This window comes from Mesoplodon densirostris, chromosome 4 (assembly GCF_025265405.1).
Source record: "Mesoplodon densirostris isolate mMesDen1 chromosome 4, mMesDen1 primary haplotype, whole genome shotgun sequence".
NCBI classification, from domain to species: domain Eukaryota; kingdom Metazoa; phylum Chordata; class Mammalia; order Artiodactyla; family Ziphiidae; genus Mesoplodon; species Mesoplodon densirostris.
This window is the reverse complement of record NC_082664.1, coordinates 150541296-150555471: the sequence shown is the minus strand read 5'-3', so window position 1 is coordinate 150555471 and position 14176 is coordinate 150541296. Positions and strand designations below refer to the sequence as shown.

Below are 14176 nucleotides of genomic sequence, written 5' to 3'. Positions count from 1 at the left end.
ATAATAAATTGGTAGAGGAGCTGTCTAGGAGGGGAGAATGGCCAGTAGGAGCCTGTGGATTAGCATGAGCTGGGCATTTTACAGAAGAGAATAAAGGAGAGACGAGTGAGATGAGGTCCAGTAGTTAGGTCATGGCCAGATCAGGTGGGTTAGAGGAAGGAGTTTGGATTTGATTCTAAATGTAATGAAACTCTGTCTATCTATCTTATCTGTCTATCTATCTATCTACCATTCATTATTATTATTATTTTTAAAAATAAGTTTATTTATTTTATATATTTATTTTTGGCTGCGTTGGGTCTTTGTTGCTGCACGCGGACTTTCTCTAGTTGCCGCAAGCAGGGGCTACTCTTTGTTGCTGTGCGCGGGCTTCTCATTGCGGTGGCTTCTCTTGTTGCGGAGCACGGGCTCTAGGCGTGCGGGCTTCAGTAGTTGTGTCTTACGGGCTCTATAGCGCAGACTCAGTAGTTGTGGCACACGGGCTTAGCTGCTCCGTGGCATGTGGGATCTTTCCAGACCAGGGATTGAACCCGTGTCCCCTGCATTGGCAGGTGGATTCTTAACCACTGCACCACCAGGGAAGTCCCTATCATTCATTATTTTAATTAAAGGATGGCATGAGTAGTTTACTGTATCAAAGGTTTCCCTGGCTCCTATGTGGAAGAGAATGGAAGATGGAGGGAGGGACACGAGTGGAAACACGTAGATCTGTTATGAGGCCAGTCAGTCTATACACCATCGTGGGCAGGTACCTTTAGCCTCTGCACAGAGGAGGCGTTCTTGCCAAATCATGCCATGACGGCTCTCAGGAAGGATGACGTCCCTTGATGGTATCATGTGAGATACCAAGGACATAGACTATTAGAACTAGAAGACATTTTAAGAATCAAGCATGAAAACCTCATCAGGTTCCAAGTCATTACCCAGAGCAGGGAGACAATGGCAGAAGGACCTAGATGTCCTGACCCTTGGTGTCTGGTGTTCCATGTGCCCAGGGTAGCATTTCTGCCTATGTGACTCCTTGGGTCCTGGTGGTCTCACATGCTCAGACCTTGCTTTCTTATGAAACACAGAAATCAACTGGTGCTAAAGGCAGATTGTCTGTAACAAGGTGTTTTCCTGCTGGAATCAAGGAGAGACCCATGTGCACAGAGGATGCAGGTGGGAAACAGTGGGAGGGGCTCCAGAGGATGACTTGTGTTCTGAAACAGTGATTCCTAAGAGAGGATAGAGTGGCAGCCCTGGCGAGTGGTGATCAGGATCTCAGTCGTGGGAATATGGGAGAAAGTGTACAGTAGTTATATTATACAAAATTTACTATTTGAAGAACGAAGTTATCATCTTTCTAAGAGAAACCAAAGACTGTAAATAGAGACAAAACTCACTGGGCTGCAGGCAATAGCTAGATAGCTTCTGTTTTCTCTACTTTGGAGGGGCTGCTGATCCTCAGGGGTCCATATTAAAATTTCCAGTGTAGGGCTTCCCTGGTGGTGCAGTGGTTGAGAGTCTGCCTGCCGATGCAGGGGACACGGGTTTGTGCCCCGGTCCGGGAGGATCCCACATGCCGCGGAGCGGCTGGGCCCGTGAGCCATGGCCGCTGAGCCTGCACGTCCGGAGCCTGTGCTCCGCAATGGGAGAGGCCACAGCAGTGAGAGGCCCGCGTACCGCAAAAAAAAAAAAAAAAAAAAAAAAAAAATCTAAATATAAAAAGGTAGAGGAATGATGTTCAGAGTGAGAAGGGGGAAAACCAAAGGGTCAGGAAGACATGGTGGGAGGATGGTTTTCTTTGACATTTTGCTGTGTCTCCAGAGGGCAGAAGACACTGTATCTCAGCCATCTCTTTACCCTGAGTGCCCAGCACAAAGCTTGGCACATGGATTAAGCCGAACTGCATTGAACTGCTTTCTGCAGGACCATTGGTAAAATGGAAACGACTGGGGCAGCTGTGTCTGTTAAGTGCAGGCTGAAAACTTTGGGACAATCTGTAGGTAAGACTGAACATTTGGATCACTTTTCTCATTTTAAAAACTCTGACTCTTAAGAATTCAGTCCATTATTAACTTACACCTTTAATCCACTTTGAGCTCACTGTTACTAAATGCCCCAGGACTTTTTCATTGTTATATATGTTACAGGTTGTCTGAACCCAAGTGAGAGACCTTACATTATTTCCGATATTTTTCCATAGCATTTCATACAGTTTATTTAGAGAAAATGAGAGAGCTTGGTAGCACATATGCTTATCAAAAGATAATTTTGTTTTATATATTTATTCCATAAGCTCCATCATAGTGTGACAGGAATAAAGAGTTATGGATAATTTTGATCATAGGAGTGGATTAGCGTCTTCAGGCAGATTCTGTGAAAAGTAAGAAGAAAGAAAGCCAAGGCAGAATCTTGGGGATTCTTTGATATTTTAGAACTATTCAGTTATGCAAAATTTATGACCAGCTTTAATTTAAACTTTACTAAGAATATTTTTTGTTTCAGAGAATCTAAAAAGAGTGTGTCTGTCAGTTTTTGTCTGTTAAAATAATAAACTTGAAAAAACTACAATATTCAGCATTAGTGGAAATACTATGAAGACAGCAAATTCGTTCATTGTGGATGGCAAAGCTTTTGGAAAATAATTGATTAGTATTTATCAAGAGCCAAAAAAACATGGATCATACTCTTTTCTACAGAGGACGTAGTTTTGACATTTATCCTAGAAAAAGAATTTTAAAAGATAGGAAAAGTCATCTGTGCAAAGACAGTCTTTGCAGGACTGTTAATACTAACGAAAAATTAGAAGCTATTTAAGGATCACCAGCAGGCACGTAACTAATTAAATTAATAGACATTTTTCTGATGGAATATTACAGAAATAGAAACAATAGGTATAAAAACTACATAGCAACATGGAGAAAAATCCTTGTTATGGTGTTAAAAAAAAAGCAAGACAAAAATATTTGTATACTCTACTTACTCTGATGTGAAAATAATATATACAATGGCTGAAATGTGAAATTTTAAAAAAGATTCTATCTTGGGAAGTAGGGGATTATAGTAGGAGAAATGATTTTTTCTTTGTCTTGGAAACATTTATGAAAACTATTGGAATGTCTATAAACAGATAATTTCAATATATACTAAAGTTTAACGGCAAGTAACTGAATGGGAAAAATAACAAACAAAAATCTTAGCATTGTATTATAAAATGAACATTGGAATATGCCTGTAACTTTCTCATTATGAAAAATACAGTAAGTCCCCTACATACGAACGAGTTCCATCCCGAGAGCACGTTTGTAAGTCCAATTTGTTCGTAAGTCCAACAAAGTTAGCCTAGGTACCCAACTAAAACAATCGGCTATATAGTACTGTATCGTAATAGGTTGATAATACTTTTCACACAAATAATACATAAAAAACAAACACAAAAAATAAAGAAAATGTTTAATCTTATAGTACAGTACCTTGAAAAGTACAGTAGTACAGTACAACAGCTGGCATACAGGGACTGACATCTAGTGAACAGGCAAGAAATAAAGATACTGTACTACTTTACTCTATACAGCATTGTATAATAAAGTACACAAAAGCACAACCACTTGTAGAGGATGCACACACATGACGGTATATGCCAGATACATAAACTAACTTATGTGGTTGGACATGTGAACGCCCATTCGCATCTTTGAAAGTTCTCAAATTGAAGGTTCGTATGTCGGGGACTTACTGTACAGTGAATGAAACCTACACACATGGGTGGGCTTAACTCAGGAAAGAGGCTAGATGATTCTCCCAAGGGCAGATATAACCTTTTTCTGATGAGTTGGACTTACCCAGGGTCACACCATTTGGTAAGTGACAGCATCGGGAACTAAAATCCAAGTTTGGGGACATGCAGACCTTCAAGCTCACCATACTGTTCTACAGCTATTAATGATGGATGTTCACAACCTATGCAGTACAGCAACTGCAAGGACAAGTACAACTTCCTGGGCCAGGAGACCGCAGGAAGGGTGGGCATGTCCATGTGTGGGCTCTTTACCTCTGCACCTGCCGCTTGGTAGCCTCGGGTCCTGGTCAGCCTCCCCTCAAACTTCAGCACAATGTCCTTCGCTCGCCTGAGAGAAGAAAAACTTGGTGGTGAGCACAATTTTATCACCTTGATAATCTTGGCAAAACACGTGGAAGTGCAGCAGGAATAGATAGTCAAACAGTGGTAACCAGAAAACACCCTTAAAATATTTTCTATAACATTTAAATGCATGAGTTCATAGGAAATGACGAGTGAATACTGAAATCAGTTGCAACTGAATTTCTTAAAGCCTTGCCCTGATTCTGGCTGTTGGCTGGGTATTATGGGCTTTGAAATCCTGGGATCAGGTACCAGCATCTCAGCTCCTCCACTTAATCTCAGCAGCCTTCCTCCTGCAATTAATTCTTTGGAAGTGAAAGTCAGACCTAGCTCAGAGAATCTGCTTTGAGAAAGGGTGGTGTCTGGTTAATGTGAGCAAGAAAGTTGTGTCTATGTAGCCATGAACAACCTGATTTAGCCCAGACTAACTACGGGCACACTAGCTGACCACTTTGGTGAGTTGACCTGATGGGTCACCTAAATGGCTAATCCTTGAAAATAGACTGAATTCATTAGGATAGATGGTTAAATTCACACTTAAAGAACCACAGGATTAGAAAAAAAAAAGTTAATTCCATGGAATGGCCTGAAGTCAAAAACTCTTAGGGAAGAATGTCACCTTCAAGGTGACCTCATCTGTGACTACACTGATGAGATCTTCATTAATCCATGGTTGACCACTTAATTATGCTCAGTGTTGAAGAACTGCTGAATCATTCAGTTTGTTAGTTGGACCAGTGTACTGGGTAGGGAGTTCATGCATGTATATACCAAGTAACACCCACAGGTTCCTAGTCTTTCGTTGATGGACACAAGGAACTAGCTGACTTCCTTTTCCACAAACAGTGTGATCGCTTCAGAACATGTCTAACCAGAGTGCTGAGCTTTGAACCTCCCTGCCCTCACTGCAAATACTCCACCTTCATAGCCCTGCCAACGTGCTGGCTTCATTCTGGTCAGAACCAGAAATGCAGGCAAGGGTGAGGGTTGATGTTCTACCTTATATAGCATCTAAAAGATAGGGGCCTATATAAGTGAAATAATAATTCATTTAATTTCATTCATTATAATTTTTTTCCCTGCGAACATTTTCTGCACACTTGTTTGGGTCAAGTATAGTGGAATACAGAGGTGCATAAAATAGAGTTGTTGCCCTGGAGAAGCCCACTAGCTAATAGGGATGATAGAGACCTGAAACAACAATAGGAGTGGGTGGGTGTGTAAGTGTTGGGATGGGGAGCTGAGTAGGGGGCTGAGGCGGCAGTGAGACAGGCTGGGACCTGGGACCTGGGACCCTGTGCTGCAGTGCTTGCACCTGGACAAACATCTCCTTGAGCAACAAAATACAAAGAAACTATAAGGGACTAAAAACAACTGCGTGCAAGTGCAGTTGGGGCAAATTATGGACAGCAAGATACAAAAAAACCAAAAAGCCCAACCGCCACTTCTGAATGGTCAGGAGCAAAAGCAGGGTACTGCGCATGCGCCCTGCACATGACACCACCAAGGGGATGGGCAGACCACCTAAGCCAACCCTCCGGCCCAATCCCTGCACACACCCCTACCCTCACCCATATAAGAAGCATGCTCGCCTCCCCCTCCGCAAGTGAGTGAGCCAGGAAACTTGTTGTTTGTTCTCACTCCCCCCTGCTGCAGTCGGGTCTCCAATGAAGCCTTGCCTGAATTCCTTGTCTGACCTCTGATTAATTTCTATTGATTAAGGAGGCCAGGAACCCTGGGCATAACAGCAGTGGGGACAGTACCTAACCCAGGCCCCATCATAGACCAATGCTGACTCCATGGCACTGACCACTTGCCTCCCTACCGGGGAAATAAATATATGCTCTGTCCCCCCGTAGACAGAGCTCGCTGCTTTATCTGTGTCAGCAATGCTCCCTTGAGCTCCAAGCAGTCAGGGTCCAGTGCTCTCTGCGCCTTCCACAGACCTGATGAGTCTCGCAGGCCCAATTAGTGAGGCACTGCTCCAATAGCTTCTCAAGGTGATGGGGAGGAAAAGTGCGACGTAGGGATGACAAATGCAGGTCTCAGAGGGTGAGCTGTTCTCTGAGAGCTGGACCACTGGCCTGTGCCTCGCTGGTGTTGGTGTCTTGGAGCCCTGGCTGAGGTCCCTGGCTTACGCTTGTGGAGGAAGGCCTGGTTTGTTCTTTTGATTTTGACAGAAAAGTTATCAGTTGCTTTGCTCTGCCTGCAGGTTAAAAAGACTCACTCTCTTACAGTTCAGATAGTCATTAATCATCAGCACTTCTGTATGATTTTTAAAATTCTGATAGAATACATGACTTTTTTATTGCAGTAGAGTTGATTTACAATGTTGTGTTAATTTCTGCTATACAGCAAAGTGATTCAGTTGTACATATATGTACATTCTTTTTTATATTCTTTTCCAGTATGGTTTATCACAGGATATTGAATATAGTTCCTTGTGCTATATAGTTACATGGCTTTTTTTTTTTTTAGAATAAATTGGTAGAGTTCCTCTGTTTCAATAGAATAGAATATTGGAGTTGAGGTCAGGAAGCCCAGCTTTAAAGCTCAATTCCAGCACTCAGAAGCTTTGCGTCCTGGGGGAAGCCACTTAATATCTCTGAGTATCAGTCTTCTCATTTGAAAAATGTCATCCTTACTCAAAGAAATGGAAGTGACGAGAACTGATATCAGACATGGAGAATTAACTGGAAACTTCTGGGAGTGGAAACTATGGATGACCTTAGCTATCTGCTGCGGCCACCTGTGGGGCAGGCTGGATTTTTGGCCAGACTGGAGGAACAATGCCTGGAGTGGAAATCTAATGAAGGCATGATTTGATGGGAAAGAAATGCAAACCTAATGGTGGACTGGAGAGACAGGGCAATGGTATCTGGAAAGGGGCACTAAACGGTAAGATACGACAGTGGTTCTAAATCCTGTCCACACAGTAGGTGCCCGACGATTACGTGTAATGTCTGTTTCTCTAGGAAGGTCCACTTCATGGGTCAGAGTAGGTCAGTGGCACTGGTCATTAAGAACCATTCTACTCACTTCCCTTGCTGTGATCCCAGGGATCCACATCATCAATTACTACCCACTCATAGGGAGTGACTACTATAGCCCAGATACAAGGCTTAATATCATATGGTTTACCTCATTTAATCCTTGAACTGCTATCAAAGGATTTCAATCTCTAGTTTGCAAAAGAATCAACCTGAATGCATGCTAAAAATGCTGGAGCCCTCTGCCGTAGTTTCTGATTAAGTCCGAGGGCAACCAGGAATTTTTGTCTTTAGCAGCACCCTGATGGCTTAACAGCCTAACAGTGCCGCAGGAGGTAGGTGGTCTCCTTCACCTTCACTTCAACTTTACAGAGAAACGAATTGGTCTTTAGAGAAATGATGAAAAGAACCTAATATCACATGGCAAGGCAATGTCTTCCAACCTTCAGCTCTTCATTATTATCTAAACAGACTCTCCAATATGACTCTAAGTGTCCCAGTAATCTAGTTTCCCACAGAGATCCACCCCCCCCACCCGCCAAGAGGGAGGTAATAGCCAAGCAGGTAAAACTAATATTTATTTTCATTCTAGATTGCATACCTAGTGAGTTTAGTTATTTTGTTCATCTCGAAGCATAGTGCTAAAATCTAGTATTTGAAAAGGAGGTAGAAACCCAAAAACTCTCTACCAAGACACACACCCAACTCAGACACACATACACAGACACACACACTGAGGCCCTGTCTGGACCAGGTGGATCCCTCACGTGTCTGTGACTTCTCTCTAAGTCAGATCAAGAGCATCCGACCCACCACACCAATGTGGATTTTTATGCTCGTTTCCCAGGGTGGGTGGTTTAGTGGGAAGCGTACTTGCAATAACCCATAACCCTTACCTCAGTGCCCTCAGCTTCTGTCCCATGGTCCAGGGTCGGCAGCGAATGTTTGCCATGAGATCTTTCTGAAACTGTATATTCTGGAAGATTTGTTCTGGATCATGGCTGTCCCCTGTTTCATCAGCAGTAAAGCTGTCATCCAAGTTGCTGAAATGATCGGGGCATTAAGGAGGAAATCTGATTAGAATTGCTTCCATCCCAGATCTTGCCCTGGGTAAGTTTAGCATCTTGCTGCCTTGGGGTCATCTGTATGAAGTTAGTGTGTGTAGAAGGAAAGGGGAGGGATCCAGGGAGTCAGAGAGAGAATTCGGCAGTTGTTAGCAGCCACTGGAACACATTCACTGGGCTCTGTTACTTTGATGGGCCAGTGAAAGAGAAAGGCTTCAAAGGATAAAAGATACTATCAGAAGACAGCGTAAAAGGAACCAGGAGAGTGCTCATGTAGGATTGCCGAATAGCAGCATCTTTGGTGGCAAAACCATTTCTTTTTCAGGCTCATTGAAATAATCAGCTAATTCCAAAGAAAGGACGCCTCCTGTCCCTTAACTCTGGATGTAAAATAAATAAAAACTCAAACTCTCTCATCCAGAGATCCCCCGCTCTCTGTACTCCTGCTTTGATTCACTTGGAATCAGAGATAACAGAGGCAAACAGGCAGCAGTTTCTATGAACAAGAAATTACCTAAGCAAATTTACATGCACAAATGTTTCAGGGAAATAGTTACTCTCTAGGAGAACAACTTTTCAACACATAGCAACACTTATTCCCAGTGAAAATGAATACACTAATCCTAATGCAACTTTTCAGGAAGAGTTAAGGGTATTTTGCTGTGGCTATTTCATCAATGATGCACTTAAAAGTAAGGGAAAATAATTCCTTTGCTTTTCTCTAATTCAGCTTGTTTTTACTTACTCAAAGGAGAATGGTCTACAGTTTCTCCAAATTAATGGAGATTTTAATATACCTTTATAAATATTGAACAAATTTGAAGAATACTCCCCCACTTCTAACCAGCCTGTAGCCTTTTCCAACAGAAACCTCATTTATTACGACAGACGTATTGTCTGCTCTCTCTTGACAATGCTGAGTAAACAGAGAGAAAACAGATAAAGCGCATCTGTGGGTTTGGCCAGCAATAAAGCCAGGTTGGGGTACAGGCTTTTGGATTCTGATCAGAAGCAGGTAGAGCCATCAGTGTCTGTGTACATCGCTGAGGTTGCCACCCTTTTTGTCTAGTGACCTGGAAAAAGGAGTTTCGGAGTTCATTCTGAAGGAGAACCGAGCAGGATAGGGACTTGGTCCTCTGGTCAGATGCAAGCAGGGGTGACCCAGGCTTTCCCTCCTCACAAACCTGCCCCAGTGGATGGATGGGACTGGCTCACCTGAGCAGCAGGGACTCCTGGTAGAAGTAGTGCTGGCTGGCATTTCTCCGGATGCTCCTATAACGCTGGGATGCCTTTGATGGTTTCATGGGAGCAGACTGGCTGCCCGTGATTAGTACTGGTGGGCAGGGTGCTGGGAAGCCGGCAGGCAGGAGCCTGCTCCAACGGAGGTTTTTGAACTGGATCTGCGAGGCGCTCTGCCCTCCAGTTCTCAGGAGCTGGACTGCACATCTGTAGCCGATGCTCGGAGCTGGGGAGAAGCCAGGAAGCCAATCATGCATATGTATGTTAAGGTGGCTGTGGCAGCAGAGATTGGCTGGAGTCAAGACAGACAAAGGCAAGAGGCTTGGCCAGGTGATCTAAGAGCACTTGGTGCTGCCCAAATAATCACATTGGTGACCCTTGTGCCCAGAAAGGGCTCTGTGGTTTGCAAAGCACTTTGCATCTATTACCATGACTGGTGTTCACAAAATACTTAGGGAGAATGCAAGGCATAGGTTTTTGTTTTTTGTTTTTAACAAACAAGAAAGAAGCTTAGAAAGGGTAAGAACCTTGTGCGTGTTCATGTAACCGGGAAGAATAAATCTAACTCAATATTAGATCTGTTTCTTTGACTTTAACCTTTGTATTCTATTGCTTTGAGTTAAGAATGTTGCCTATAGCCTGAAATATACAGGAGAGCCCATTCTCAAGGCTCTGACCTTTAAGGGTGTAACACTTCTCCATTCATATAGAGATAAAAAGTTGCAGAACAGAGAATAACAGTTGTCTTGTTGGAGATTTACAGGAACATCGTGACCTGACCTAGGTGGACAGCTGCAGGAACAAAGGATTCCTACACCAAGAAGTTTGCAATAACCAACCCCGCCCCCCCTCACCTTGCCTATAAAAATGCTTTGCTGAAACCCTTTGGGGAGTTCTGGGTTTTGGTGGGGCACAAGCCATCTGTCTCCTTGCATGGCCCTGCAATAAACCTTTATCTGCTCCAGACTCTGACATTTCGGTATTGTTTGGTCTCACTGTGCATCAGGCACACAAACTTGCATTCAGTAACATCCACACAGCAGAGCCCCAGGAGAGGCACCGTCATAACACTTTATTTGTTTTTATTTATCTATTCTCAGCTTCTTTTTTTCTATTTTGAAAAGAGTCAAACCTACATAAATGATAGAACAATACCACAAATATTGTATACTCCTAACATAGATCCACCAATTGCTAACGTTTTGCCACATTTGCTTTATTTCTATCTATACACTTTTCCCCCTACACCTTTTAAAAGTAACTATCAAGAAAAAAGCTTAGGGAGGGTAAGAATCCTGTCCATGTTCATGTAATAGGGAAGAATAAATCTGACTCCATATTAGATGTGTTTCTTTTACTTTAACCTTTGAATTCATCCCCAAGTCCAGGACTTTCCCATAGCTTCACCATATAAACCTCCATTTTTTAATTAACACAAGAAACAATTTGCTTGCAGCAAGGTTGATTGTACGTTAACTGAATGGGCTGGTGCAGGACTGAAATAGAAACAGCCTTTGCTATTGAAGACGCCTGGTAGTCAGTACACTAGAGATGCCACAAGGGGGTGAGTCAGTGAATGGGGCAGGCACCAGACAACAGGACAGAAAGGAAATCTATTAGCAACTCTAGGTGTGGGGCTTAGGAGGGGGCCTTCATTCATGCACTCATTCATTCCTCTATTAATTCATTAGCAAATCATTCTTACTGTCTGCCATGCACTAGACTGACAAAGGAAGCCAGAGCCCTAGCCTGGGGCATTGAGGTTCAGAGACTACCAGACAGGTATTTAGACTTAGGGCTCTGGGCATGAGAACAAAGCAGAGGCCGGGGCACCAGAGCTGGCCTTTGCTCAGAGATGGAATGGGGCCTGTGAAGTAAGGTCACCTGTCTGCCAATTTGCCTGAGGCTATTTGACCTGATAGTCTGTCTTAATACTAGATAAAATTTGTGTTTATCAAATGAACAAAATAGCATAGTAACAGAATTATTTCTAGCCTCCTGAGGTTAGTTTTTTTTTTTTTTTTTTTGTAGCATTCTTTTAGAGATCTTTACGTACATGAACTATATCTGAGCATTTCAAAGATTCCTTTCATCCTACTTTTTCTAAAGACCGCTTTTCCTTATTTTGAAATATTTATTCAAAAGTTGAAATATTTTATGCAATCAAGTATTTTGAGCATTTTTGCCTCTTCTTTGCTTATACATATTATACACGTGTATATGTATATATACACGTGTATACATATATATATGCTTGTGTTTTTCAAGGGGTAGGAAAGATAATAGCAATTTTTGAAGTATACTACAGGTATTTATTAAAACAAATTATGATATGATGTGTTTTTATTAACATCGGTAAAATGAGTTTTAATGTGCTCAAATTTGTCTGTGTTTTTTGGGTTTTTTTTTTATGGCTTCCTTGGTCTGATTTTTTAAAATTCTTTTTGAAGTCCACCTGGCATTCATTGTGGTGATGAGTGCAAGGTGAGGGGGTCATTGCTACTCCTTGTTCCCAGCACGAGGGACTCAGATTCATTTCCCCAATTCCCCTCTGGGGCCCCCTGCTCCTCTGGGCTCCCAAGGGCCAGGCAGAAAGAGGAAGTGCAGGCAGGGGATGTCGCTTTCTGAATGCAAGGGATAAATTACTGAGCGTGCATCTGACTTCCTCTGACAATTTGATTAGAGTTTTTAGATGTGCTGTGTGGTTTTAACTTAAGCCAGCATGTATATATAGATAAATGACTAAAAATCCCTTAAATGCGAACAATTTAAACACTTTAAAAAATCAGAAAGGATCCAGTGTCAAAATGGGCTAAACTATTATTTCCTAGATGAACTGCTTACAGGTTCTGGGTAGTGGGAGAAGGAAGAAGACAATAAAGGTTGAAAAGGAGAAAAGTAGCAAGGGAAGCTCTATTTGTATAACACACAAATCCCTTTCAGTAGGAAAAAAAAAAGAATACAATTTTGTTAGAAATCCCAGGAGGTTTTAACAGAAATCATCAGATGGCTTAGCTTACAGGAACAATAACATTCATTCCCTTCCTCATCAATTAAAGACATTTTCCCCTGCTGCTAAGTGAATAGAATTCTGAGACATGAATATCCCCGAGAGGGTACTGAGTCTCATCAGCAACGCCAAGCTCCCTTTTCTAAGTTATCAAGTGTTTAGCTCTGGATTTTACAAGAGAGACTTTTCCATTTCTGGGATATATTTACTTGCCTGTTATATTGTTTGAGAGACTCTAAAAGCTTTTGTTTGAAGTTTAGAAATGCACTTTGGGTCCAGAAAATGTTATTGAGGGAAGACATTCAAGAATTGTTTCCAATTTTCTAAATGACAACGGAATTCGTTGAGACATGAGAGCAAATTGTTATTGTTGAGTTCCTCCTGAAATCACCAGCTGCAAATAAGTTTGAAACTGAGCAGACACTCTGAGATTTCCATGAGGAAAATCATGATACTCTGTTACTCATTTTGAGAGCTGTGAGAAGTTGACCACAGGGCTGGAGGGGTCCTTTGCTACGCTTGCTCTCTGCAATGAGTGAAGACAGATTGTCACCACCCCAACAGAATCCTGTGGAAGGAAGAAGTGATCCTCATCAGATGGGTGGCAACTGGGATACGAATTATAGAGCTTTCCTGTCCTGCTCTGCATTTATGCTTCCTCAAAAAAAGAAATTCTTTTTCCTAGCTGATTACATCTAAACACATAAACTGTCCTAGGAAACAGGGAAAAATCAAGCATTCTCAAAAACTGGGGTAAAGGAAAGCAGTTGAATTCCTTGTCAAGCAACCATTTACTAGCTGGCTGAGGTTTTTCTTTAACGATTTTTAGATTGTATTGTCCGTAGTTAGGGGGGACTTTTAGACAGTTCAGCAGTGTTGTCTCTTGGGAGTGGTGGCCTCATCTCAGCATTTCCTTCACATCCTTCACAGAAACGTTATGTCTCCAAAAGCTGATGGAAGCCAAAAACATCTACGGATCGGCTGAGTGAACACAACAAAGCAGATTCTGCACAAGACATCTTTATAATATGTTGACCTACCACCTAACTATGAAGTTTACCATGTTCTTGCTTTAGTCTAAGTGTGATATTTTAAAATCCTCTATTTTAAAAAAATTATATTCGTTTTTCCTTCAATTTTTACTAACATCTCTTTTCATCTTGTTTTTTTTTTTTTTTTTTTTTTTTTTTTTTTGCGGTATGCGGGCCTCTCACTGTTGTGGCCTCCCCCGTTGCGGAGAACAGGCTCCGGACGCGCAGGCTCCGGACGCGCAGGCTCAGCGGCCATGGCTCACGGGCCCAGCCGCTCCGCGGCATATGGGATCCTCCCAGACCGGGGCACGAACCCGTATCCCCTGCATCGGCAGGCGGACTCTCAACCACTTGCGCCACCAGGGAGGCCCTTCATCTTGTTTTTTTGACATATTTTCACTTCTTGCTTTATTGTGACCTTTCAAAATCCCTTTTCTTAAAGTGCAAAGCAATTTTTCCCTTAAAATTTACTTTACTTTCCTCAAGCAAGACTTTTAAACAATTAAATGCCCTTCTCTCTTTATTTCCTTTAGAACCATATCTTCTTTTAGGTTAAAGCATATTTTCGTAGGTCCGTTCATATTTGTTGATTTTCAGATGAGGTCTATTCTGACCCATTTATGCTCAAAAATAGTTCATGTACAAACTCAATTCTCATCTTAAATATTGTACCCATGAATGCCATGAGGATCTTCCTTATAAGTCTTCTGGGATTT

General features: G+C 42.2%; 1 protein-coding gene across 1 annotated transcript in view; it reads right to left on the bottom strand.

Annotated features, from left to right (window-relative positions):
* Nucleotides 1-9484, bottom strand: part of TMC3 (transmembrane channel like 3) — a 46260-nt gene extending 36776 nt beyond the window's left edge. Inside the window, exons 1-3 of the mRNA XM_060095359.1 lie at nt 9396-9484; nt 8013-8159; nt 4037-4112 (exon numbers count right to left, since the gene is read on the bottom strand). Of these exons, the coding sequence (XP_059951342.1) occupies nt 4037-4112; nt 8013-8159; nt 9396-9484 (312 nt within the window). The remainder of the gene's footprint in view (nt 1-4036; nt 4113-8012; nt 8160-9395) is intronic.
* Nucleotides 9485-14176: the final 4692 nt, after the last annotated feature.